The sequence below is a fragment of the Platichthys flesus genome, chromosome 6 (assembly GCF_949316205.1).
Source record: "Platichthys flesus chromosome 6, fPlaFle2.1, whole genome shotgun sequence".
Taxonomy (NCBI): domain Eukaryota; kingdom Metazoa; phylum Chordata; class Actinopteri; order Pleuronectiformes; family Pleuronectidae; genus Platichthys; species Platichthys flesus.
The window spans coordinates 21,827,970-21,855,823 of record NC_084950.1 but is presented as its reverse complement, the minus strand read 5'-3'; the positions used below and the strand labels follow the sequence as shown (position 1 = coordinate 21,855,823).

The 27,854-nt window shown below is 41.3% G+C and overlaps 1 protein-coding gene across 1 annotated transcript; it reads left to right on the top strand.

Moving 5' to 3' along the window:
* Nucleotides 1-27,854, top strand: si:ch211-272n13.3 (ankyrin repeat domain-containing protein 26). Its single transcript, XM_062389663.1, has 44 exons — nucleotides 1-435; nucleotides 1,105-1,393; nucleotides 1,991-2,105; nucleotides 2,228-2,401; nucleotides 2,679-2,785; nucleotides 3,938-4,075; nucleotides 4,282-4,442; nucleotides 5,028-5,064; nucleotides 5,149-5,218; nucleotides 5,290-5,341; nucleotides 5,431-5,627; nucleotides 8,071-8,251; nucleotides 8,981-9,042; nucleotides 9,131-9,230; nucleotides 9,464-9,562; nucleotides 10,049-10,107; nucleotides 10,186-10,255; nucleotides 10,351-10,395; nucleotides 11,602-11,850; nucleotides 11,945-12,052; nucleotides 12,129-12,199; nucleotides 12,442-13,317; nucleotides 14,410-14,519; nucleotides 15,300-15,515; nucleotides 16,120-16,147; nucleotides 16,233-16,374; nucleotides 16,464-16,677; nucleotides 16,800-16,983; nucleotides 17,273-17,419; nucleotides 17,629-18,091; nucleotides 18,957-19,462; nucleotides 19,604-19,756; nucleotides 19,908-20,083; nucleotides 20,473-20,566; nucleotides 20,772-20,798; nucleotides 21,169-21,246; nucleotides 21,399-21,533; nucleotides 22,018-22,130; nucleotides 22,451-22,592; nucleotides 22,702-22,992; nucleotides 23,212-23,447; nucleotides 24,450-24,693; nucleotides 26,728-26,773; nucleotides 26,888-27,854. The coding sequence occupies exons 2-44, from the start codon at nucleotides 1,194-1,196 to the stop codon at nucleotides 27,016-27,018; spliced, it is 7,047 nt and encodes a 2,348-aa protein (XP_062245647.1). The 5' UTR covers nucleotides 1-435; nucleotides 1,105-1,193; the 3' UTR covers nucleotides 27,019-27,854.

The window sequence follows — 27,854 nt, the reverse complement described above, 5'->3', positions numbered from 1 at the left end:
CCCTGTGAAACTACTCTGATTCAGACAATCAACAGGTCAGTGTTAGAGTTTAGATACTGCTGCTTGTTAGACTGCAAGTGCTAGCCCGAGTTGTGGTAGCATACTTCCACTACATGTGTACGGCTTTCAAACGTATCGTGCTGAGTAACGTATCAGCCAGCTCAGCTTTGATTTAAATTCTGTGCTAATTAGCAGTAAGTTAGCAGGGCTACGTTCGTTACACCGGGGTTAGCCAGGGGCCGCTGCTCTGACGCTGGAGGAGCAGGACAGATGTCTTTGAGCCGAAGTCTCTTGTAGCTCAGGAGCGGTGTCTCAGCGCTGCAGCCACGGCTCCCTGTTGGTGCTCGGCTCTGATCTGAGTCCTGTTTTAAATGTGGCGGTTTGCATCGTTCGCGAAGTGACGACGTGGGAGGCGCAGCGCGGAGTCCGCCGAAGGTAGGTGATGTTGCTAGGCAACAGACACTCGTAAATATAAGGTGCTTGACAGAAGCTCGGGGTCTTCCTCCTTCGACACAGAGGTTTGAGATGTGGCTCTGTTCACCACACAACACGAGGTTTACACAGCTCTGAACACCAGCAAAGAGGACGAACCTCAGACTGGGAACGCTGGTCTGCCATTTGCACATTCAGTTACCATGGAAACAACGCCACACGATAGAACGCTACGTGCAAATGAACAACCCTGTTTGTAATCGGAAGTTAATGTGGCCATGATCGGCTCTGTGCATGTTAAACACTGAAGCAAAGCGTCGCTGACATGTTTTATCAAACCCAGGAGCAACAGACGCGGATGAGGACGTCTTGTGAGGTATGGTCCAGAAAACCAGGCTACGTGTAGCTTAGCATGAACTGAAACACAGCTGTTAGCATGACAGCTGTGTTTACCTTCAGTAATTAGATACTCCAACGTCATGCATGTTGCTTCCCTTTACATGCACCCGATCTGGGGTTTTGTATGGGTTTTAAACCGACATTACGTCAGTTTAAATGACCGTGTGGAGGGCAGTATTTCTGGTACTCAGTTCTATCTTATATATAGCAAACCGCAGTGCCCCCTGCACAGCCTTATAGGCTTCTAATCCGCTTTGCACGTGTTATTCTTAGGGATGGGACAGCCACCCCCGGTGATCCTCCAGCCCCAGATGAGTGGCAGGTAGTGGAGGTGCTGAGGCAGTGTTGTGCTGCTGTGCACGATGAAGAAGATATTCAGCTTCACTAAGAAAAAGAAACACCCGTCCGGTACCCCTGACAGCGGTAGTGTGCTTTCCCTTGGCTATGAACTGAAAGAGAAGGACCTGGGGAAGGTTCACAAGGCTGCCTGGACGGGCGACGTGGCAAAGTTGAAGCAGCTTGCGAAAAAGAATGATGTCAATCAACTTGACAAGGAGAACAGGTATGTGGGAATAAAGCAGCCTTTGTCACATCCTTCAAAGTTGGTCTTGGGTGGATAGTTCTTTAAAATAGATCTATATAGGATATTTTATGAAATGGTGTTGTTTTGTCATTTGCTGGTATACATTATTTTAAAGTTTTATCAGTGTATTTTAGAGTTCCACAACAGACAACTAAATCCTTTGAATCAAGAGATATAGTTAAAGGCTTTCTTTGACTTGCGCAGAAAAAAATATACAGTCAAATTGCCCCCCCCCCCCAATTTTTTGAATAGCTTGTAATAAGGAAAAGCTGATAGGTGCTCAACATGTCAGAATCTGTCAAATGTTCTATTCCATCTCTGGATTTTGTCTCAAATAATGGACCTATTGTATATCTCTTCAGAGAAAAGTGTCTGTATATGAATATAATAGAATGTCACATTGATCAACATAATCAAAGAAGATGTCCTATGATATATATACTGTAGTCTGTCAAACTCTGCAGTGTAACTCTGCAATATAACTTAAAATCAGGATATCATTTTGGACAGGAGATCCTTCTCAGTGAAAGTGCTTTAGTTAGAGCATGAAAAATTGAATCTGCTTTACTATTACAGAACTGCACTACATATCGCCTGTGCCAGTGGACATGTGGAGGTGGTGCAATTCCTTGTCGAAAGCAAAGCCAAGCTCAACCTATGTGACAATCAAAATAGATCTGCCTTAATGAAGGTAATGCTGGATGATGATACTTGAAGGCTGAATCGCAATTAAATGAAAAATATTTTTGATGATCATCTTTCTACATTGTGTTAAGCTGTATTTGCCTTACTCGGTATTCCTGACGGTATCAGGCAGTGCAGGCCCAGCATGAGCGATGTGTGAGCATGCTGCTGGAGAATCATGCCGACCCTAACCTGGTGGACATCAATGGCAATACAGCCCTGCATTTATCAGCAAACATCCCATCCATCTCCCTCGCAATCCTCCTGCTGCAGCATGAGGCTAACATCAACGCCCAAAACAAGGTGCTTCTGTCTTTCTATCCACAACAGCTCTATTTGTCAGCTATAAGCCATACGTTAGGACAGTCACAGTTAATATCATGGTGTCAGATAAACTATATGAATTGTGAGTAGATGTCAGCAGGCTTCTGTAAAGGTCTTGTAAATGAAGGATATTCAGAAAAAAAATCTACATGTTTTCTTTATGTATTAATTTATTAATTCCACAAAGGATGAGGTATTGCTATTCTGTTGACACGTCTCCATTTCTTGACGTTGTTGACTGTAATACATTCTCTAGGAGGGATTTACCCCCTTGACTGTGGCAGTACGCGAGGACCATATTGAGATGGCTGAGTTCCTCCTCAACGAGAGTGCTGATGTGAATTTGCTGGACCAAGACCAAAGGTAACAATTATAAACATCTAATGATTTGAATGTAGCTTATTCATTTTTTAACAGCAGTGGCAGCTGGGCTGGTATGGTTCTCATGTGTGTGTCTGTCTGACTGTCTTGGGGACAAATTTTAGACTAAAGCCTAATTAATTGGGGACAAACGCTTTGTCCCCTATCCCATTTGGGCAAAGTGATTATTTTTGGTTGGTAGATATGAATAAAGGTAAGTGTTGGTTTCAAGCTGGAAAGTGAAGACTATCTCAATTGTTGACTGTTGAAGTGGAGAGGAAACGGTGCACTATCTGTGTGTTTGTGAGTAGTTGGGCAGATGTTTACAGGTGTTTGTCTGAGTTAAGGTCAAAATGAAAGCAGAGGTTGAAGAATGCTCTGGTCTTATCCATCATCACTTGTGTAACAATGTTGCAATTTCAACATGTAGATGGACGTTGTTCTCGTAAACCAGTGGTTCTCAAAGTGGGGGGGGCGCGGACACTCTCCATGGGGGGGCGCAATGTCACAGACTGGTTTGAAAGCTCCCTCAGTAGCGAAATGCTAGGGGCTGGACTAACAAACAAATCAAATCCATGAATCAAAAGAGGAGAGTTATCATTTGAATGTGAGGTGCATGTACGCTTCTGAGTATAAAAATAACTGTAGGCATGGTCAGCGCTCACCCTCACTGAGACGACACCCTGCAGAGTTTGTGCTATTGCTCTTGTTTCCTCTATAATTCAGATATTCATTGCTTAATAAACAGTTTTTTTAAAGATTCACTCCTTCCTTAGTAATATCTTCCTGCACTTGCAGCAGGCCTATTTGTAGCCTAATCTAAGGAGTAATTTGCTCCAGTCTTTTTTAGAAATCTCATAGCCTTCTAGCTAGCTAACTTCTTCCAACTGCAGCTAGCCCTTTTCTCCTTAACACCTACCTTTACATCTTCAATCATCCACCGTGTTGCAACAAATAAAACACCAGCACTTGAATGCTATTCTGTGCTGTCCCTGTCTACATTGTGTACTGTTCGTTTTGTTAGGAACCATTGCCTAGCACAGCCCCAACTACCCCTAACCAGCTTTGGGGGGGCCCAGCTTGCATAAGTTTGAGAACCCCTGTCGTAAACCAAACACAAGATGGTCTCTTATTCACATTGATTTTTATCTGCAGGTCCCCATTAATGATAGCTGCTGGCAATGGACAAATCGTTATGTTGCGACTCCTCTTGCGGTTCAACGCAAATACAACACTAAAGGATTCCAAAGGATGGTCAGCTGATGACTACGCAGGAATGAATGGGCACCATCCGTAAGCTGCTCTTTTCTCTTCACTTATTTCCCTGAAGGGGCATTTCTGATACAAAACAATGATCTTTATTAGGAATCATTTTTTTTACAGTTTTATTCATCGCATTTTTCTCTCAGATTACTATCACATTTACACACCTGAAATCACAGCAGCATATGGAGAGCATGTGATATTATGACATCCTCAGTGTCTTGCCTATCTTGCAGTTGTTCCCACCTGATCATTGAGCATGGCACCCAGAGGAGCGATGGCCCCTCCCTGTCACACCAAGCACCGGGCAAGAAGAAGAAGAAAAGAGCAACGGGCAGTCCTTTCCAAGATGTGGAAGCAGGCTTCTCTCTGGGAGGACCAGCCATTGACAAAGATGGTAGGCGTGCAGGTTGTTGTAATGTAACAGTAAATACCAGTAGTGTGAGGATATTATTGTGTCTATTCATTATTGACTCTGATTATTTCATTCATTCCTCATGCATTACCTCTTGACTGGATCTAGGGCATGGAGCAAATGAAGCAGGGGGAGGTATTACTTGATGTAGATGAACTTAGGACAGTGGTTCTCAACCTTTCTGAGTTGCAACCCACCAGTATAGTCAGCAGAAATGAACCTATTGAATTAAAAAAAAAAAAAATGTCACTCACTGTTGTCGTTCTTCAGCTCCTATTTGATCAGATGGGATGTGATTTTGGCCACACTATAATTATTAACCCAAAGTTTAATTTAATGTAAAAAAAACTTAAAAATATGTAATTTTTGAAATTATGTGGTGATCCTTGGTTGAGAATCACTGGTTTAGGAAATACTTCTCTATGTGGCCTAGATTGTAGTTCTTTGTGTCCAATACTTTTTCAGCTTTTAAAAATTTAGATCCTCTCAAGATGTCGCAATTTGAATGTTTTAATACTAAAAGAAGCTGTTTTTTGATTTGATTTTGATTCCTCTTTTTTGTTTCAGGTTTTGAAGACAATTCTCAGTCAGAGTCACTAAGTCGGTGAGCACAGTCTTGTTCTTCTGATCTGCAACTTCCAATTAAATTTGATTTAACCAGCTCAAACCATTCTTGCTCCCTCCTAAGGGTTTCAAAAAGTGCCTCTGATGAATGGCCTTCATCTGAAGATGATGACGACTTGGTTTTAAACAGAAAGGTTGGTACTGCCCTTTCCTAGTATTTTTTGTCCCTAAGTTTTGTTCTGACCATGCTTGTGCTGTCTTTCAGAAACCACAAAAAGTTAACCTAAGCAGAATGATTGCATCTAAAAAGGGAGAAGGTACATATAATCCTTCAACATTCACTTCTTTTGTTCTGTGTCAACACTGTAGTTTATATAGTAATCTTTTGTCCTTGCCTACCCTATAGCTTCTGCACTGCTTGACAGATCCTTGAGCGGCACAGAATCTGATCCAGTGAGCGAAAGTAGAGTCCAGAGAATCCCATCCCTCCCAAAAACCCTACCATCCAGCAACGCTCTGCAGAAACCTGTAGATCCCACTCCCATTTCCTTCCTTTCAAAAGATCCCAAGATGACTTCCACCCCTCTTCCTAGCTACAGAGAGGTAAAATATTTCTGTTTAAGCTTTGCATGCTGCATTTCTGTGACATCTTTCTCTCCTTTTGTCTTGAATTCCCAAAAATAAGCAGACAGGGTAGTTGAGCAGGGGGAAAGCAAAGACTCAGAGCAACCATCAAGCAGTAAAGGAACATCAGACTTTCGTGAGGGCAGCCCTGAAGCAGAGGACTCTGGGGAGGAAGTTGAAGAGGAAGAGGATGAGGAGGAAGAAGAAGATGATGACGATGATGATGATGAAGAGGATGAAGAAGAAGAGGAGGAAGAGGATGACGATGAAGAAGATGATGAGGAAAGTGATGAAGAAGATGATGAAGAGGACGAAGAAGAGAATGAAAGTGAGGAGGATGACATCAACTGTGTGGCTGCTGTCCAGGCCAAGACTTCTGAATATGAAGACATCCTAAAACCCTCTGTTGCTTGTGCCCCTGACGTTATTGACTATGCTGATGGTCAGAAGATACCTGCCACTGACATCTTTTACAGCGATGGAACTACACCTGATAAAGGAGATGCCTCAGAGAAAGATGCCAAAACAGAAGACAGTCAGAATACCGGCCTTGTCTGCCCAGTTGGAACTCCAAAATTTTCAATGTTAAAAACATTAAATGTGGAGGACGACTGTGTCGTGTCAGCCATTAGGGTCGAGGCTAAGTTCTCTGATGAGGATGACAGCCTTGGGTCATCAGACCAAAACAAACTTTTCCTCCTGGGTTCAACAGGAGGTCAAATCCCATCCAGTCATGGCACAGAGACTCTTTCACCTTGCAAGATTAAGGAGGAAGAGTTGGAGAGAGAAATGGAAAAGGATAATGTTGATGATGACTCCTGGAGCAATAAACACAACAGTGGTGATACAGTGAGGAACAACAGTGACAATGACGAGGATAATCAAACAGTGGGATTTGGTTGCAACTCTGTACTTGATAATCAAAAAAAGATGTTATCTGAGGTTTGTGCAGAAAATACACACAGTGCTTCTGATGCTGAAGATGATACTGGATTAAAAGAAGGAGTGCTCAAAGAGAACAAACGCAGGTCGTCCTGGGGGTCTTCATTAGAGGACAGTGACGATGATCTCCCACAAGAAGATGAGGTTAGGAAGGAGATGCTCGATCAGCAAAGTGATTTTCTAGGATTAGATTTACACCAAGAAGCAGCAGCATCGAATGAGAAAAGTAAATTAACTCAGTCGAATGAAGACCATGCGGTTACCTCGTGGGATTCTTCATCACATGTGGTGCCATCTTCAAAATGTGTCTCGCCAAAGCAAATGGTAGAGAAACCTAAATCCTCTCCAGGAGTACATCAGTCCAAAAGCAGACCAGGTAAAGCAACAGTAGATGTATCAGATTGGAGTTCTTCCTCTGAAAATGATGAAAATGATAATGTCTCCTGCACTAAAGGAAAAGCGGTTAGTGGTAAAGTTCCTAAAACAAATGTAACACCATACAAGACTGGAGAGCAGCACAATTCAATTCTTGGGTCATCACAAATGGAGAGAAAATTTGTCTTGGAAAAAGAGAAAAGTGATGACAGTAGTTGGGATGATGAAGATGAAAGTGATGAGTCAGAAAAGCAGAAGACAAAAGATGAAGTGGAGGACAGGGGCGGCTTCTTGGAGAAGAATCTTTCTACCCCTGCCAGTGTGAGGTCACCTAAATCGAGGCCTACAAGTGCAATGGACAAGCACTTGGAGGAAGAAACCGAAGTAGGTAATGGACATAAAAACAATGAAGAAAATTCAAAATGTGATATTGTTGGAAATGATGAGTCTACCTGGCCCCAGGAAGAAAAGCTGGTCAATGTCATAAAAAGCGATCCCCCCAGGGGCGAGGAGTCAAGCGAGGACTCTGACAGCTTGGACCAGCAGTTGCAGTACGATTTTGCCAGCGCCACAGTCAAAGTGTCTGACGTGGGAGACGGTTCTGATAACGTGCTTGATGGAGGCGAGAAGTCAGATGAGGAACACGCAGCCAGATTAACAGCATATGTTCCACTAGAGGACAAAAGTGCCATTGTTTCCCAGACAAGAGCCTCATCACACAACATTGAGGGAGAGCAAAATCAAGATGATGAGTTCACTCCTGACCAAAGGCATGACGGGAAGTCATTTTTTGATCCAGTTTTACCTCAGACTGACATTGACGATGTTGATTTAGACTCGCCTGATGAAGCAGAGAAAATAGGCATTTTATATCAACACTCCAAAAACATTAAGGACAGCGTCTCTCAGGTAAATCAGGAATACAACAGGTCGTTTTTAGTGCTAGTGGCAGTTTATCTAGTGTAATGTGGTTGCTAGAAGAGGACTGTAAAAATAATGTAGTTGTGTCATTGCCATTTACTTTCAGATGGTTATTGTTGGTTTGCTCAGCACTTCTCTGTTCATCAGAGATGCCACGTGATTTTTAAACTGTTTTCTAACACAGAAAGAAGATTCCACTGATGATGAGGATGATGATAATGACGACCAAGAGCAGGTGGGAGATGATGATGAGGAGGAGGAGGAAGAAGGAGACATGTCAGATGAAAACAGTCGGCCTGCTGAGAGTGGAGAGTCCGTTGGTGTAGCTTCAACTGTTCTGGAGACAGAAAAAGATAAGAAAAGAGGTTAGTGGCAAATCGTTTATTATCACAGAAAAGCTGTTGTGTCTACTAATATAATAACAACAGTACACATGGTGGCACTCAGACACATAGATGCGGTGTTAGTTCATTTAGCAAAATTCCATAATTTAATTGTATGAGAACAATATCTGCCTCCTGAGCAGTAAAGTTATGATTTGAATCAAACATAATCTGAAAAAAACGACTCTGTTCTCATTCCTTTTACTAATTCTATTATCAACCAAAAAATATAATAATCTAATCTGACTCTTGCAGCCAGTCTCTAAATGCTGCAGGTCAATTACTGGAGATCCCTTTTACAGTTTCAGAGTGAAAGTTGCAACCACCATTACCACAAAACTAGCAAACCGCCCATTCCAAACTGACAGGTTTACAATCTGCACTGCACTAGTTTGATTGAATGGCCATAAAAAAATGCAGGTGATGATGTTCTTGCTTTGTGGGCAAATATAAAAAAATACAAGTTATTAACAATTTGGTCATATTGGTCACAAAAATCTAACATAAGAAATCAAATAATTATTTTGACATTTATTGATTTACTTTTAGCCCCAGGACTTTAAGTCAAATCAAAATTTGAGGGACTCACAGAGAGTTAATAGTTCCTTGCAGTTTCTCATTCTGAAGTTGTTGTGCCTGTCAAAATATAATGGACTGATTTGCAATACTTTTCAATAGTTTCAGCTTCATTCATTTACATTTGTTGAATAGATTTCCTCTCTGAGCTGGGTCTAGAGAAGGGAGAAGAAGAGCAAGATTCTTGGGACTCTGAGGTACAGTAAGGACATGTTTCTAATCACCATGTGGGATTAAAAGTTTGTTACACACGTGTTGTCATTAAGACCAATTTTACCCTTCCAGTCCCGTTCTGAAGACATCAATATGCCACGGGTGGAGAAAGAAAACTTGCCTACTCAGGATCAAGAAGAGACGTCCACTGCTGAAGAAGAAAATAAAGAGAGTAGGTGCATTTTATTTCATTTCCTTTAGTTTTTAAAAGCAATCAAATCATTCCAGGCAACATTTCATGCTACAGAAACAATGACCTTATTAAACTTTGAAAATCTGCATTAATGCATGTATTAATATTATCAGTAGTTAATGGTTAAAACTTCCTGTTTACAGCAAATATGTAGAAATTGAAATGCATTATAGAAACACCCTTGCGAACAATAAATTACATTTCTTTTGTAGACTTGTTATATATTCCCTCATTTTTAAGAGGAGAAGGAGGCAATAAGATGGTCGCTGTAGTTCCTCGGAGGAGTGTAGACAGGCCACGAGGCAGCCAGGGTAAATGCATGTCTTGACTCAAAGGTCTGAAGAACCGCATGTTGACCATACCAGACCTGACAATCACTTCATGATCATTATAAACAAATGCATGCTGCACACACCAAACCATTCCCGCCTGCTGACTATAAACCCCTTCTCCAAAATTTGGGAGGTAAAGGGTCACAGGTTCGACTTCAGCTTTTTTGGGGTTCTTTTAATTTTTGGCTTAAATAATATTAACCCATGGCTACAGGTGTTGTCAGAATTCCTGGGTGATGCCCCAATAAAACCAGAACATGGGAACCCCAATGCTCGTCTGCTGTCTAACCATGTTGTTGTCATGCTGATTAATCCATGAGCACATTTGCATGGGAATGCTTTGTTTTCACCAACGTTCTGATTAACTCATCCAACTTCATCACATCAATGTTTTGTTTCCCACAGAAGGAGTTGATTGTTTTGAATGTGTCCTCTCAAACTTAACATGTCTTTTCTCGTCTGTAGTCGCAAACGATGATATCGGAAAAGAACATGATGCTAAAGATGAAATTACACAGAAAGCGGTAAGTTCAGAAACTAAATGGAATAAAAAATTATTGTGATCTGCTCAAAACGGAAGCAATATTTTTCCTGTGTACCAGACTGAAAAGCCAAAATGGGAACCACTTCGTGTTCTGAGCAAACTTGAAGCCAATAATGGCGGAAAGACAGGTAAACCAAAAAAAGAAAGAGATTTGTATAGTTCCAAATGGTTAAGTTACATGAAGATTGAGTTTTGTTCTTTTTACTGTATTCCTCTTTTACAGACTTGATGGAAGAGCTTGGGCTGGGTGACGTTGATGATCTTGAAGGTAAAATAAGTTTTAGCAATTTTTGGGTAGTGGTTTTTGATTCGCCATTGGTTTACAGCCATGCTTACACATTCACATTTTTTTGCGCTGACTCAAATGTATGGGTTGGACGCATCACTTCTCATTCACTTTGAATGGGCTGACATGTTGCCAACTGCATTGTGGTTCGTTGCATCCTGATGCGGTTGCTGCATATGGTGGAAGTTTCATGCAGCGCATGAAGCATCAGCAAATCAAATTGTTTTCGAGGAAACATTCAAGCGGAGGTGCTAGTCAGACAAATACACGATAATATGAACGCTTTTAAGCAGTGTTTCCAAAAATAAGAACACACAGAAGTGTTTCCAATTGAAGTTGATCTGATGAAAGCCCTGGTACAAGTATATTATATAAAAAAATGTGGAATATGGCAAAAATGGCCACTAAATGCAAAATAGCAGGCTTCCTGTTACGTTTTTCCAATTGCACCTAAAGACTTTTTTGTTTGTCTGGTCATGATACACCTGTGTATCGATTTTTGTGAAGATCGGTGTGAACACGTTCCGGGGGTCTCGGCGGGCACCATTGAGCCATTTTGCTACACTTTTTGAAAATTCCTCCAGAATACGTAAATTGTCACCACTTTCTAACTTTCTGCCAATTTTGGTAAGAATTTGAACATGTTAAAGCCCTCAAAAACCCAATTCATTTGCCTGAATAATAATAATAATAATCCTTACATTTTCAATAGGGCCTCCCCTGACCTTTGATGTCAGTGCTCGGGCCCTAATAACATGACATCTCTACTCAATGAAAGCTTCACCTTTAAATACGCACGAGCTGCTGACTGTTTGAAGCTTTTGATGGGAGTTATACATTTGCTTGCAAGCCTGACCTTTCTGTTGTTTGTTTCATCACACGTCTTGAAGCTGTAAAACCAGGTTGGTAAATATAAACTAGCTGATTAGATTAATAGAACTTTATTTAATTGACTGCTAACTGTAGTTCTTTTTTGAGACCCCAGTTTACGACAATAGTTTTATAGCACATCCCATCGTCGTGTACAAGTGCATTGTATAATGGAGGTTTGCACAAATCCGATACTAGAGTCAGTAAAGTCACATTTATTAATAACTATCAAAACTCTAGTCCTATATTCTAAAATGCTTACTCATGTAGTTCGTGGCTGTGTTCATTAACCTGGAGCTTCTTGTGTTAATGTCACAGATGCATCAGACTGGGACTCAGCCAGTACGGCAAGCAAGAGAACGTTGCCAGGTCGTAAAATGACCTCCCCTGGACTCGATGAGTTCCCAGAATGCAACCATCCAGCTTTGAAGGAGCAAGATGAAGATGTTACTGCGGCAGCGCCCCTGCCACCACAGAGGAGCATCAGCATTACACCCCATCGACTCCTACCCCATCCTCAACCTCGGGCAAGGAAGATGGTGCCTCAGAAACCAGAAAGTGAAGAAGGTAAAACGACAAAGACCTTTCATGTTCTTATTTTATCAGTTTACAGACATGGGATTTCATTTTCTTTTTCTCTCATTAATTTACTCTCATTCAGAATCAGATTGGGAACCAGAAGATGTAGCACCTTCTGCCTCTACCATCACGGACAAAATTGACAAACAGTCGCAATACACATCTGAACATCAGGCAGTAGTTAGACCAGGTAAGGCTCACTGCTCTTTTTTTTAATTGGCCTTTGTGCACAAATGCCCTCTAATAGAGACACTCTGTCTCCCTAGGTTCTCCTGAGCTTTCATCAGTGGCAGGAGACAGACAAACGGATCAAGAGCTGGACGGGCCTCAGCAGAAGGTGAGAAATGTAAAAAAAATACTGTGTATCACAATCTTAACATATTTTCATTCCACATCAAGTTCAGGCCCAGACAAAACAGCATCTCCCATGCTTTCCCAATCGTAGGAGAACATTTATACCGTATATATCTGCAAATATGTAAATATCATGTCAGTGTTGTTGTGTATGTCATTTAAAATCAAAACATGGTTTTTGTCTTGTGTGTGTTGTGTTTTCCTTGTCAACCAATGCCATCAAAGGAGAAAGATGATACAGGAGATACATGTGAGTTAGGTTTAAATAAACCATGGCCATCAGGCCGTGTAGGAGAAAACTGCGATGAGTTAAGAGATCAACCCAGTCATGAAGGAGCAGGGGAAGACTGCCCATGGGAGAAACGATACGAGAAGCTCTGGGTAGAGGTGGAGAAACGGGAAGTAAAATCCACCTTCAAGAACGTGGCTGGTGAATTAAAAGAGAAATTTGGGGAACTGTTTAATTCAGGATGTTCCGCAGAAGATGATGCAGAAGAGGAACATGCCACAGCTGAATCTACTTCTGCAGAAGAAGAGTCGAGTGATGAAGATGAAGGAGAAATTATTTTGCGCCCGGCAGCTAGAGCAAGAAGTACTATCCTTCTGACCATACCTGAGCAAAGGGAGTCTGGACTGGAAGACTCGCCGACAGAGTCACCTGCCAACTCTCGGTGTGAAGATGGGACGCAGCTCGCTCCGCCTCCGGTCAGTGGCGGGAGAATGCACCAGGAGCCAGAGCTACTAACTGATGATGCTCTGGAGGACAGCAGGTCTCCTTCACCACAACTCAACACAGCACAGAGAGAGTGCTACAGAGGTGCCACAGCTTTTACCGGTGGTCACATTATACCCGACTCGAAAGTTGGCTCATTTTCAAAGGACGACACCGAACAAGGGCCGTTCTGCGAACAACATTTGGACTTGATCTCAAAGGACCAAACTGCTGCGCTAAAGGGAGCTGAGGTGGACAATGCACGTTCAGAAGAGGATCATGAGGAGGCCACTAGGTCTTGCCCCGCCTTAATAAGAAGGCATTCAGCATCTATTCCTGGTGTCTCTGATGAGGAACTGGAGGAGGACTTGGAGAGGTTTAAACTTGAGGTAGGGATGCTGAAGGTTGTCTTCATGGATTTGGAGAAAGAAAAGGCCCAACTCCTGCAAGAGGTAGACGATGGCCGCCCCTTCCATAGACCCTTCTAGATCACCTCTCTTTCTCTTTTTCTGTTTTCATTCATGTCCTTAATTTCATTTCTTTTTTATCAGCTGTTTCCAAATGGCCAAACTGACCGAGCATCATCACCTCACCTTATGACTTTCATGTTAAAAGTTCATTGTCTTGTTTTTGTCAGTCATGTCTTAATATTTCTTTTCTTTAGGTTTGATTTCAAGTAGAAGATCTAATCTCGCATGTTTCTCTTTACGCTTTATTTGTGTCTCCTTAACTAAGACATGTTAAACTGGGGTAAATTTTGCTGCAGATCATTTGAGCTGCGCTCAAGAAGCTTTTGGATACTGACTTGTAGTAAACAAAAGTATTTCTTGTTTGTTTTCCAAAACTACAGAAAGTCTTGCGAGTTCTCCAGTTGTGACTTGTCTGTCATTATGCATGGTCTTTGCATGTATCTTTACTTTGTACAAACTAAGTGATGCTTTATTTTCCTTTGAAAGACGTGCAGTTGTGATTTGTTCTCTATTAATGCATGATGTGACTAAGTGAGTCATCATGCATTCAGGTATTAAAATTGACAAGAGTTATTTTTGCCAGCTTTTTGAGTTTTGCTGAAAACACAGGATATTTAAATTTTCTTTGCTACATGATTTGACGTGTTAACTCACACAGAAAACAACTAATTCTCAAGATGTGTTGAGGACACGACACAAGGAATTCAAAAATAACCCTTGAATTCCACGTCATCTAGTTTTTGTGTTGTTCACATGGCACAATTCAGTTTTACAGATTGACACGAGCATTGCAGTGTACGGAATTGTGCGTTCTAGAGACTGACTAAAAATGTCAAATAGAGTTAGCACACTGGGTGTTAGGTCTCAGATGGGAGGGGTAACACTGAATTATGCACGACAAAGTGAGCAAGTACACGCACAAACTGCATCTTAAAAGGCTGGCCCCGACTCTTTCCAGTTAGGATGAGTGTCACAAGTCGAGTTATCAAATATTTGCCTTTGTCTTTTCAGGTTGGCAAAGAGATGACAAAGACTTTGACGGAGGTGCAAAAATCCAGTGCTTCCAGGGATACTGGTGGAATGACCCAGGAAGAGCCGCGTACTGGGAAACCGGAGAGCAGGTTAGGATCCCTGTTGAGACTAACTGGAGCAATTCAGCAGGAACAGCAGCCTGAAGTTTTTTCTTCCTATTGTACATTTGTTAGCCCTGATGTTAAATGTGTCCCCCTTATAATTTCAAAACAAAACTTCCACAACTCTATCAAATTAAAAAATGTGATTTAATCCTTTAGGTTATTACTGATTTTGTTTACGTTCTCATTATGTTTTACATGTAACGTTTCTGATTCCAGGAAGCCACTATTCTATCTACAATAACTCACTAGGGCGGCAATATAAGGTTGCATGGTTCGGTGTAAAGAAGCTCAACAAGAGGTCTTCTAATACCAATATAATTGGATCTCTGTATAAAAGGGGCCTGTGTGTGGTCTCTACATGATTCTGTAATGCTCTTGTTTGTATGAAACTTATTCTTCAATGGCACATTCAAAGAAAGAGCCCTGTCTTTAAGTAACTCATTTAGACCTGATGCAACATAAGCGTATAAACCTTAAAGAGAGTTTGCAACGTTTGCATGCTTCTCCCATGTACGCGTTTTATATAATGTCATCGTTTTCGAGACACAAGACTGATGAGACACATTTGCTGAGACACCCCCCAGGATAGGTTAAATGTATTACGGAAAATGTAGTTGTAGTCAGTGCCCCTAGCCTGCAAATCATTTAAAATTGCGTTTCAGACAGCCTAGGTCTTACTGGGTTAAACCATATTTCATTACATTTTATCATCAATACATATAAGTAACTTAATTCACTGATTATCAGGTTTATTGCTCTTTTTAGCACCAACGAGGCACCAGAGCAATCGCATCTCCTGCTCCAGCAGAGCCACAGTAGCAACCATCAGGAGGGACAGGCTGTAGAAGAGACCTTAAAGTTGGAGCTGGTCAGAGGGGCCCGGCGCAGCAGAGCCCCTCAGACCAACACCCATGTTAATGGAGATCCTCTCTCTGTGTTTGATGATAGCACTTTAAGTGACGTGTCGGACGATGAAGGAAGGTATATATGCAGTATGCCACGTCTGTGTAACAGTTTCACTTCTTTGTCACTAACCTGTAATGAGAGTTCAGGCTGAAGTCAAGGTGAAATGTACTGACACCAGTGCTTCGAAGGTCCATGGAAAGAAGTGATACCATGCAAACAAATCTTTAATGCTGATTTTGAACCTTTCAAACTTGATTAAATGAATTAGTAGAGAAAAGATAAAAAATAAGACATGGGAGAAATCAAAGGTTTTGGTAAGTTACATGACGTCTTGATTTGTTGTTTGTCCCAAATAAATGCTCTAGTGGTCCAGACCTGGTCCTAACTACAACAGATATTTATATATATATATATATATCTCCGCTATAAATTGGCTTTGCATTCAGTCTGGACAGACCTTTACAATATCGGTGGTGGGTGATGATTAGCCTGCAATCTTAATTGATTTTGACTCTATCTTCTTATATAACTGCATGACTAACCACTGATTTTCCAAAAAAGGAACTGTATACTGCATTATACAATTAGTCTTCCAGCAGCTTCTTAATCCAGCTCCTAAAATGCACATTACTTTTCCAAATTAACCACTGTTTCTCCTCACTGTGTTTCGTGGACTCAGGTTAACTACCAGAAAACTAAAAAATGAGGTAAACCAGTAACTGCATTTTTCAAATCTACGTAAACAATACAAAGAAACTGATCATTAAGTCCATGTTCTGTTTTCATATTCAGAACACAGAAAAAGAGGAGTTGGCTGAAGACTTTGATGAGCTCACTCAGTCGTCAGACACAGCCACTGACGACATCGACTCTCCCACTTCAGGCTATCGTCATGCATCTGTCCTTATTCAGAAGCTTGACTCGGCCACTTTAGGTACTGAATCAGGTCAAATACAAGCAAATTCGAATGGTTCAAGTTTTTTTTCGAGTTTCCTTTAAAAACTTAAATATGTCATATCACAGACTCAAGGAGCACGGTGAAGCTGCAGAACATTTTCCAAGAATATGAGCGCTCCATCCAAAAGGCAAGGAGTCGCCATGGATACCTGGCGGATAAGGTGAGCCAGCTGGAAATGGAGAGAACAGAGTTGAAGAGCGCCCTTGAGGAAGTTAAAGATTTTAAATCTGCCTTGGAGCGAAATCAGCTGGAACTGCAAACCGAAGTTACAAACCTCAAGTGAGAATTACTTCCTTTCCTCCAAAGTTTGAAACATTGTCCTGGTCTCTCCTCAGATTTTGTGAATCGCACATAAAGTAATTGTTGTAACTCTAATGCCGTTTGTATTTTGCATGCGACAGATTTCAGCTGAAACAGGAGCAGGAACATCGCCGCAATGCCACCATGATGTACAACACCACCAGAGATAAGCTGAGGAGGACGGAGGAGCAGCATCAGTTAGAGGTTCAGGAAAGACAGAAGGTAGAGCTGACGCTCAGGAACCTGGAGCTGGAGATGAGAACACTGGTCAACAACATGAAACAGGTGCAGGGTGACATTTTTCTGTTTTCACAGCATTAATATTGTTTTTTGGTCATTATAATAGCAATCAGTATGAATGTTAGAAGAGCCCATCTTGAGTTGACTGATACTTTCATAGAGCAGTTCATTCAAACAGTATGTATTTTGTACATTAAGTAATACTCCTTATAGTTATTATTATTATTTATTTAGAATTCACAATGATGCTCTGGAGTGTGTTATTTTGTGCAGGTGGTGTTGTTTGTTTTCCATACAGTATATGTGATTCTTCCATGGGTTATGTTGTATGTAGCTTGAGGAGGACCACAGTGAGACCCAGAGACTGCTGGCTCAGGAGCGCAGTGCAAGGATGCTACAGAAGAATCTGCTCGACAGCCATTTGCATAAACAGCAGGAGATAGAGGAGGAGAACAAGAGAAATAGAAGCAAAAGCAACGAGGTAATCCTGGTAATCATCGTGTTATATATCGATTTGGAACATATTGTATATCGTAAAACAGTGATACAGTGTGGTGTTGAAGACAGAAGATTCATATTAGTATCTTTAAAATTCCGGGGATAAATAATGTATTTTGAAGACAAAACTTTTAAGAGAACCAGCCAACTCAAGGCAAAATTGACCTGCTTTTTCTTCTGTTTTCTATCCAGGCCTTGTCTCAGCTCACTGAAGCCAGTGACAGGGAGAGGGAGCTGCTCAAGCAGAACACGAACTTCCAGGAGCAGCTGACCATCCTTCGAACTGACCTGGAGCGTTCGCAGGCCAACAGCAATCTCAAAGAGAGCCACATTTTGGAGGAGAACGAGGCTCTCAAGGAGCAGCTAGAAGATTTTCGACGAGATCTCAAACTCAACAGGGACGCCCTGACCCAAACTGTCTACAACTGCAACAACCAGGTGACCACCCTGAAGTCTGAGTTAGCTATGATCACGACCCGCCTGGAAAATGAGCGGCAGACTCGGGAAACTCTGGATGTAGAGGTGGAGTCTACTCGTACCCGACTGGCGGGGGCAGTAAAGGAGGCAGAGCGTTGCCTAGCGGCTCACGCAGACACAGAGAAAGCTCTGCTCCGGGAGAAAGAGGAACATCAGCGTCTAAAAGACAAACTCACAGGTTAGTGATCGTTTGAATGGCTGGGTATGCCATGCTAAACTTTATAATAACTTAAACGCTCACTAATCCTAAGAGAGTTTAATAATATAATGTGCCTCATTCCTTTATGAACATGAATTTAAACGAAGATCAAATTTAAAAGAGTTACCTATTTGCCACTGAGAAACAGATTTGACGTAGTCAACTATTGATATGGTTGTCGCTCTTGGCGTACTCTTTACTGTATTTAAATCAAACCCATTTGGAGTGTAACTACACAAAAGGTATTTCCTCTCTACCATGAGGGCCATAACCATAAGGTTACTCCAGAGTTTTAAAGCACCTAAAATGGAGAAGTTTGGAACCACTTCAGGCTTTGTTTTATTTGTATATTGTTGTCTGGACTTGCAAAGGAGGAGACGTTTAAAAATGATGAAGCAGTTTCCCGTATTTGATTACTGATTAGCTCTTTTCAGCCACAACGTGAGAACCAGTGGTGAAGGCAAAATGTTGTAAACATTTACTGTCAATAACAGTTCCACCTCTTTATGAAAGCAAATCACTTCTATTAGCTTTACCATTGTTGTTTTTCCTTCATAGTATTTTATACAAGCAGGCAACTGGCTGCAGAGTAGATAATCTGCTTCCTGTTTACACAGAGAAACACAACCAGTGTATGTGAAAAGTCCCTTAATATGTGTTAGTATGGAAATTAATTATTACAGATATGGATCTATTACTATCATTTACTTTTAAAACAAAAATATATTTGTATAAATTGTAGCCTGAGGGTTTGTTGGATTATTTGCCTGTGTATGAATCTTTTTGTTCGTAATCTTTTATAAGTGGGAGCTTTTAACTGACTCCTGATAAATGTTCTCTACAGTTGAAGCAACCTCTCAGCGTGAGGCGGTCAGCTGCTTGTCCCAGAAGCTGGGAAAGGCCGAGGCTTCTACGAACAGCTTGGAGAATGAAGTGCATCGGGTCACTCTGCAGCTGACTGAGAAGGGCCTATTGCTGGATGTCCTACAGCGGGAGAAGGACCAGGCGACTGCACGTGCCAAGGAGCTAGAAGCCGCTTTTCAGTCCGAGAGGGAGCTGGTGAGCCGCTCAACAGCTCGCCTAGAGGCGACACAGGAGCGGCTAGCCCAAGCCCAAAGTGAGGGAATGTTAATGCGGCAACAGATAGAGGAGGCCCAGAACAAAGGTGTTGCAAAAGACCGTGCTGTGACAGATGCCCAAGAGCGCTTCAGCGACATTTTGTCCAAGCTGCGCTCCGACAGCGAGGAGAGGGTACACCTAGTGGAGGAGAGAAATAAGGAGCTTGCCAGTAAGGCTGCTGATCTCCGAGATCAGATCTACAAGTTAGAGGAAGAGAAGAATGAAAGAGAGGTAAGTTAAGGACTGAAGGGTAATACAATTAACCAACCTCTTCCTCAAGACCCACTTTTAGTAATATAAGTACATGCCAGTAGAGGATATCCCTGTACATCTATTCAATCTTCTCTTTCTCTGGATTCTGCCTGAGCACAGAATAACCTCAGGCAGCTGCAGCAGGAGCTCGCCGACTCACTCAAGAGGCTGTCGATGAGCGAAGCCTCTCTGGAGGTCAACACGCGCTATCGCAATGACCTGGAGGAGGAGAAGACTCGGCTCCTGAAAGACATTGACAGGCTGAAGAGAAAGGTAAAGGAAGGGAGCAGTGACACCTTGTGGCAACATAGACACACTATATCTCTGATACCAGCAGTGTTAAAAAGGGTTAAGTAAACCTCTTAAATAAATAGTTAGTTATCAGTAATTTTGATGGGCTGCTTTCTCTTGTTTTTGTCTTTAGTTGGAGGAGAGTGAAGACAACTACGTGCAGGCTGAGAAACGTATTAACAGTCTGAAGAGCGGCCTCGATGAAAGGGAAAAGGAGCTCATCACTGCTGCTCAGAAACTCCAGGAGGCGCTGTCGGCCTCAGCAGCCTCTGATACCACCATCAAACAGCTGGAGGAAGCTGTGCAGAGGTATTTACAAATTGATGCTGTTTGCACACACACACACAGTTGTACGTCTAGCTTAGTGAGGCCACTCATTGGCATAAATGTATTCTCTAGCCAGCGCCTTACCCTTACCTTAAATGGTTCACTCTTTATCTACTCACCACTATGCCAATGGAGGGTTAGGGTGAAGTAATGGAGTCCACAAAACACCTTTGAATTTCAGGGGTAAACAGTGCTTCAGCCAAACGTAACTGGGGACCCCTTAAGGTATCAATCAATAATATGAATTACACTAACCCCATAAAACAAAATAATCACATGAGCTAATATATGTAAACACCTTTCTAGTAATGAGTATGCACACTGTGATGTACAGCTTACGGATTTGTGTTTTCTGTTTAATGTCCCATTAGGCTAGAGATAGACAATGCCAGACTGGAGGCGGCTGCAAAGCAACAGTCTAACAAAATTGGAGTTCTTCAGAAAGGGGCTCAGGAAGCTGTCTTGGTGAGTGACTGAATACATAACCCAGTAACATGGACATCCATATTTTAAATAGGATCCTCACGGTACCATGTCTACTTCTGTTTGACTAAAAATTCTTACAATATCTCAGTAATCTCATACTTAGTGAAACGTGTGATGAATTAAAATGACAGATTTTAAAGTCTCAAGTCTTTTATCATATTTTAAGGTATCCAATCTTTTCCAGCTATCTGACTGCTCACCTGGAGAAGGGGTTGGTATTGTGGATGTAGACGTAGTTACTCTGTGTGGATTTACCTCTTTTATATATGTTAAATATAAAGTCATTCTTTATGTATTTGCAAAATGAAAAGCACTTTTTGGACAAGCTGTCTGATCAGGAATCCAAACTTCTAGCTGTAGTCATAGCTTGGTGTAGGTTTTGGGGTTTTCTTGGTGATACTAAAATGTGTCCTCTAAGCCTGATTTTGGTATGTGGGGTCTTTTCCTCTTTTTCATGTCCTCCTGCATGATCCATGTTAATTCCTTAAATCTAAAAATGTACTCTTAAATATATCTCTCGTATTAAAAACCAACCATCTTTCATTATTATATTTGTACAATGACTTTCTTTATTTTTGTAGGTCAGAGGTCATTTGGAGGATTTGGTCACAAACCTCCAAAGCAGTAAGATGACTTTGGAAGATCAACTCAATAGAGAGGTTGGTGGCACTGAAAGAACAGTTGGATGTTTGGCTAACTGATCAATCAGAAATTTTATCACAGTAACAATCTGACTGGAACCTCCTCTTTTCCGATCGATATTCACAACTGTATTTTTAATAATTAAACTTCTTGTCTTTCTTTTTGTGAGGTCCAGAAGCAAAGTGTTCTATCTCACACAGCCCAGGACTCTCAGGTCTTGTGGGAGGAGGAGCTGAAGAGTCGTTCTAAACTAGGACTGCGCCTGGCAGAGCTCGAAAAGGAAAAAGGAGAACTGAACACTCAGGTGATAATAAATCTCTTTTCCACCAAAATTAGGGGGTGTACGTAGGTGTTGTAAACACATGCTTAGATAGGCAATACACCCTCTTCCCATTGTCAGTAGGAGTTTGTCTCTCTTCCCTCTCATTCCCATTGCAAACAAAAAGCTGGATGTAAGTGGGTTATAAGGGTCGAATATGGGCTTTAGTTATACATTAGCTAAATATTATTTTATTTGTTGGTTGGTTTATTTGTAAGCAGGATTATACAAAAACATCTGAACGGTTTTCTGTGAACGTTGGTCCAAGGATGTTGTATGGGTTCAGGGCAGAATCCAGTGGATAATTCATGGATCTTGATGAGAAAAAACAGATGTAGACACATTTAGGTGACTGATATCTGTGAGTCTGTGAAATTTGGTGCTGCTTACTTGTTAATGGTTGTTATTAGTAGTTGTAATATGAGTATTATACATCGTTTAACCGTGCCTCCTGATATTGATGTTCCAGATGGAAATAGAGAAGAAGAAAGCCAAAAAGATAGCAGAGCAGAAGAAGGCTGTAGACACTCGTCTGGATCAAGAGATGAAGAGAAACACGGACCTTCAAAAAGAAATGTACAGGTGACTCCTACCCTCGTCCTCCTCTGGCTCTCCTCACCCTTGGCAGCGCCTTCTCCTTCCATTTAGACATAAAGTAGGATCCAGTAGAGTGCAGTCTTTCCTGGCTTATGTGCTGTGGTGCACCAATGTCTTTATATGGTGTAAGAGAACATGTTTTTCATTTTGTATTATTTTAAACTAAATTGCTATTTATCTCTGGTGTTTATGTAGTGTTTTTGTTTTTTGTGATCACGACATTGTGAATGATTTATTTTTGCCGGATTCTTTGCAACCGTAATGTTATTGATTACTTATAGTATTTGTGCATATATGTGTTTAAGGCTGCGTACACTATTAAAGACTGCTAAGAAGAAACTGAGGGACCATGACACCGGTGGAGGAGACTTTGCTTCTCCTATGAGCAGCATAAGGATGGAGCTGGGCAGACACAGCCAGGCTGAGGGTGGACGAATGAGAGATAAGGTTTGATTGCCTGAAACTGGGATTTCACCAAATATTACCACTTGGTAACAGAGACATTAAGGTGTAGTGTTATACCACAGCCTTTGACCCCCATCATTTCCTCTCCCAGGTGGACGATCTGCAGGGGCAGCTGGAGAAGGAAGTGTCCCGTAGCAGTCATCTGGAGAAGGTGATCGGGGAGCTCAAGGATCAGCTGGCCTCCCTGAAGAGCTTCAGCCCTAGCACCGAGCAGCTGGAGAAGAGCAAGAGGCAGCTCGAGGAGGAGGTACTGGACCTGAGGCGACGAATGGAAACAGCTCACATGGAGCAGAGCCAGGTGGAGCAGTACCGCCGTGACACAGAGGAGAGGGCCCGTCAAGAGATACAACAGAAGCTGGAGCAGGTCAACCTCTTCCTGCAGGTAACAGTTCTAACTGGGAAAAATTTGGTGATTACCCGAATCTTTTGTTATAGTAATGACAAATAGCGTATACAACAGAAAAAATGTATAATAAGAGACCAGATAATTTACTGAATAACTTAGTTGTTGTGCATATACAGTATGTCCAATGTTGCTACTGAAGCGACCATTTGATCGTATAACTCTGATTGAATATGATTGTGTTTTTTTATGTCCCAGTCCCAGGCAGCTTCCCAAGAAGCATTAGATCAGATTAAATCGGCAAATGAGGTTAACCTGCGCTCTCAGCTGGAGCAGAAGATCCGGGAGCTGGATGGTGAACTGGGCCGCGCCCGCAACACCCAGCAAGACAGCCTTAACCAGAAAGAGTCCACGCGCACCGAGCTCGAGCGGTACCGCCAGCTCTACTCCGAGGAGCTGCGCCTCAGCAAGTCCCTGGCTGCCAAACTAGAGAGGTGAGACCAGCTTGTTCTCACCACAGTGATAAGAAGGTCCAGCTGCAGGTCTCTGCAAAGTATTCAAAATCTGATATCCGTCACTGATTTATTGTAATATAAATAATGTTTGACAGTGACCACTCATTTTAAAAACGGCTCTGGTTCCTGAAGGAAATTTTCCCATTCATTTTCTCCATTGACATTTCAGGTTATCTTTATGAAAAGTTTTTAAGCCTGGAACCAGACCGACGGGCTACGAGATAAATCATGATCAGAAAACATTTGATTCAGTTACAAATTATATTGGAAAAAGGAAAAGCTACACGGCTGTGCACATAAAAGTGATAAGGAACCATGCAACCATTGTGAATGATCCCTTTCCAATGACTTCCAATGCTTCTTCTTGAATTGAATGTTGTTGAAGTCTTTTTCCCCTGTTTGGACTCTTTTCCTTATAAAAGACTACAACATGGAAGTGACTTCATGGTTGCTCTGTGGTAAATGTTATGCAACACTGATCTATCCCATCGTATACCATGTGATTTTAGTAGTGGTGGTTAACATTTCCATGGTAACGGTAAGCTCCACCAATCAGAGATGACACTATGAAACTTGCAGATTGCAGGTAGTGTAGTACTGCTCCTTGACAATGTGAATAACAACATTTGTCGTTTAACAGTTGAGATCATCCAAACTTGTGGCTTCCACAAGAACATTTAACATTTCTTCACAATCTTGTAGCTTGGCTGATGATTCAAATCTCTATACAGAAAATAAATCAGATTTTGGAACCAGCCTGTTGAGCTCTATTAGAGGTGTCTGATTTTATACAAATCATCTTGTAAAAACAACTGCAGTTGCCTCTTTTCCAAGAGTCGCTGGTGTTATTTGTCCTTTGGATAAAGTAATACATCTAATTGTATTCCTAATATATTGAATGAGTCTGAGAAACAGCATGCAGCACATTCAAATTAGACAAAGGCACCAACCTGAATTGTATCTGTGTTTTTTGGTCTGCAGGGCCAACAGTCGGCTCACTGAAGCCAATTCCAAGCTGCTGAACGAGCGCAGCCGGTCTCTTCTCACCAGCAGCATAGCAAACGGTAGCCTTGGAAGTCCCTCGCTGGACGTGGGCACTTTGGGTTCACCGGCAAACTACGGGGCCACACTGGGGTCCCTGAACAGAAGCCTTGGCCTGGGCCTGTCCCTCCTCAGCCCTGGGATGTATGGGCAGAACAGCAGGGAGGAGGACTATCTGGCCAAGGTCTGTACCGTCATGAACCCGACTCACTCACTCACTCACTGAAGTATATTCTTCATTCCTTTATTTTTGGGCCATTCTCATTTCCACAGCATCATGGTTGTCAGTGTTGTTCCTGCGTAACTGGTGAGGTGTTATTCAAAGATGTTGCTTTTTATAGACCAGTTGGTGTGTTGTTATGTTTTCATCACCGCGGAGATGTTTTATTCTGCGAGACTTTACACATCAAATGTTTCACATTGTGAGAAAACAGACGATAGGTATGAAATTGATGAGGTGGCTTTCTAAAGTCTCTTAATGCCCAGCCTCCCTCTACAAAAGCACCTTCACAACCCAAATGATTTCTTATCCCTGACTTTATTTTCTTCCTCCTACACATTGTTTCTCCTTCGCTCTGTCTCAAGGCTTCATGAAGTGGGACTCTACTTCTAACCTGTCTTCTATTTCTCACTCTTCTAGCTTCTAGCTCAAAAGTCTGTCTCTCATCTCTCCTCTCTTCAGCCAGACTCATAACCAGGTGTGTAGATGTGTTGAGCTCAGTGTCTGACCGGCTGCTGTTGCCTTCACTGTGCTGGTGGCCTCACATTTAAACCTCTGCTCCCATTAACTAGAATCAGCTTTTTATTATTTGCCGTGTGTGTGTGTGTAAACAATAACATGTAGGATTTACACAGTGGAAAATACAGATGTTAAACACATGAGCTTTCCCACTACTCCAATTAGATGCATGTATTTATTTTTCAAATAATGATAACTACTCAACAACTGTTAGAACTATATCAAATTAGTGATGCAGAGCTGAGTCCTGGTGGTTTACCCTTTTTAAATTAAAATGACAAATTGTCAAAGCGAACATAAATATGTTATCATCTCTTACATATTCGCCAGATTACAAAAATAAGTCAAATTTGCTAAATCTATAAATTTAAAAATAACAAAGTCTCAAAAGGTTTCATCACTGCAACCTGCAGGAACATTTGATTGTGGCTTTTTGGATTTCACTCTAAATTACTTAATTACTTAATTCTGTTGAAATGCTACTTTCGTCTGAATTACAACTTAATTCTAATAATATGTTATTCTCATTATTTCTTCATACGGGCCTATTTCTTCTTACTTCTTCTGTATTTGCTTCTTGTAAAAACACTCTTTAAGTCTTTCAGTTGGTTTTCTTCATGCTGTCTTCCAAAGCTGATTTTATCAGTGTAGTTCAAACACAGCCAGTTGTACATCCCACATTCCTGTTTCTATTTGATTTAAAAAAATCAAGTCAGATTCATTTACAGGAGACTTATTATGCTCATTTAGTTTCATAATTGTGTCTTATAACTAGAAAAGGTTTACGTGCTTTAATGTTGGGAAAACCCTTTCCTTATAGTATCCATTGATGGATTTACAGATATTTTACATTCACAAACAAAAATGATATAACAAACTCAAAGGAAGAAACTGAAAAAGCTTAATATGTCTCCTTAAATCATCTCCTACAAGCATGTGTCCAGATTTTACAGAAGAAAACAACCTGCTGAGTTAAAAAAAAAATCAATAACTAGCCAGATTCATATGTATGTATGTATGCTATATATAAGTGTTACTATATGTTACATATATATATATATATATAATATGTAACATATAGTAACAGGCAGAGACGTGTTTCCTTAATGTGTGATTCTTATATTCAACTAAAAGCATTCATCTTCAGTATGAATATCTCTCTATCTATATATTTGTATCATTAGTGGAGGCAGATGACTTGAGTTGAACGTTGACTGTACCTGCAGTGAGATTTAATGGCAACATGAAATAACCTGTGATAATAATCCTACACTGAAGCAGAGTCTGCATGCTATGCGTGTCCCGCTGTGTTGCACACAATAGTTCAGATTTCCCTGCAGTAATGTTTTCATTTACCATGTGTTGTGTTTGGTAATGAAAAATCATCCCTGCATCTTTTTGGATTTGTGTAAATATTTATTTTGAAGGCATGTTTTTTTTTCAGTTTTCATTTCAAATGGCAACTTTCTTTTTCTCCAGATGCAGAATGAGTTGGACAGAAACATCTCAAAGGAATTACACAACGGTGAGTTCACTGCAGCTGGAATACCCGGCACAGAAAAAGTCTCATCGAGGAAATGCTATCATGGATGTGACCTGAAGCTCCTGCCTCATGGCGCCATCTCTCTCTCGTCCTCAGCCACAGCAGAGCTGGACGTCGCCTCTGCGCAGTTGTCCCCGGTGAGCTCCGTCTCGAGGGTGGAGCTGGACCCCTTCAGCAGAGCCACACAGCAGTACTTGGAGGTGCTGAAGAAGAACAACATGATCTGAACACACACATCACAGCTGCTGCAACTCAGTGTTCTTATATCAGCCAGTAAGCAGCATCTCTAAGGCCAGAGCCACAGCCTCGTCACGCAACTATAACAATCCATCCTTGTATCCTCTTTTATGAGAGAAATCAGAAATAATGCACATTGCACTTAACCACTCAGGAACAAAGGGCATGAGTCATATATATAAATATACATGTATATTAAAATATATGTGTGTCGCATTATTGATGGGTACAATTAGTAAGAACCTTGAAAGTATTTGTTCCTTCTGACTAATTCTGATTCATCTGTTGCTGTTTTGTTTGGATTAGCAGAAAATATACTGTATATACAGAACCGTGGTTTGGATTTTTGTTTGTGAATATTGGTGTTGCATAATTCGAATTTATAAGTATTTGATGTATGCATCATGAATTTTCTTTTGCCAAGATATTACATTTGGTACGTGCCATCAAATGGTGCAATATCTGTCTTGGTGTTACCTTATTAGATTTTTTGGCGCATGGTGTTTATGATTCTTTTATTTATTCTTTTTTTTTTTTTTGACCGTGATATACTTGAATCAGACGAGCTGGAAAACTCTCCAGTTATTGAAACAGGGTGACTGCATTTGTACACTTGTCATTTCAGCTTTTGTTTGGTCTGTTTTCAGGGCTATCAAAAGGGAAATGCACTCATTTTCATCCATGGATATTGTAAAAGACTATACATATTGATGAACACTCATGACGCCTGTACATTACAGAAGACTAACGTTATAAATAAAACAGGAAAAAAAACTGAACTTGAGCGAGACCTTGATGTTTGGAAATTGAGTGGAAACAAAACAAG

Coding starts and splice junctions, on each gene's coding strand:
- si:ch211-272n13.3 (XM_062389663.1), top strand. CDS start 1,194: ATGAAGAAGATATTCAGCTTCACTAAGAAAAAGAAACACCCGTCCGGT. Junction 19,463..19,603: donor AAGAGAAGAATGAAAGAGAG/GTAAGTTAAGGA, acceptor GCCTGAGCACAG/AATAACCTCAGGCAGCTGCA. Junction 22,593..22,701: donor GTGGACGAATGAGAGATAAG/GTTTGATTGCCT, acceptor TTCCTCTCCCAG/GTGGACGATCTGCAGGGGCA.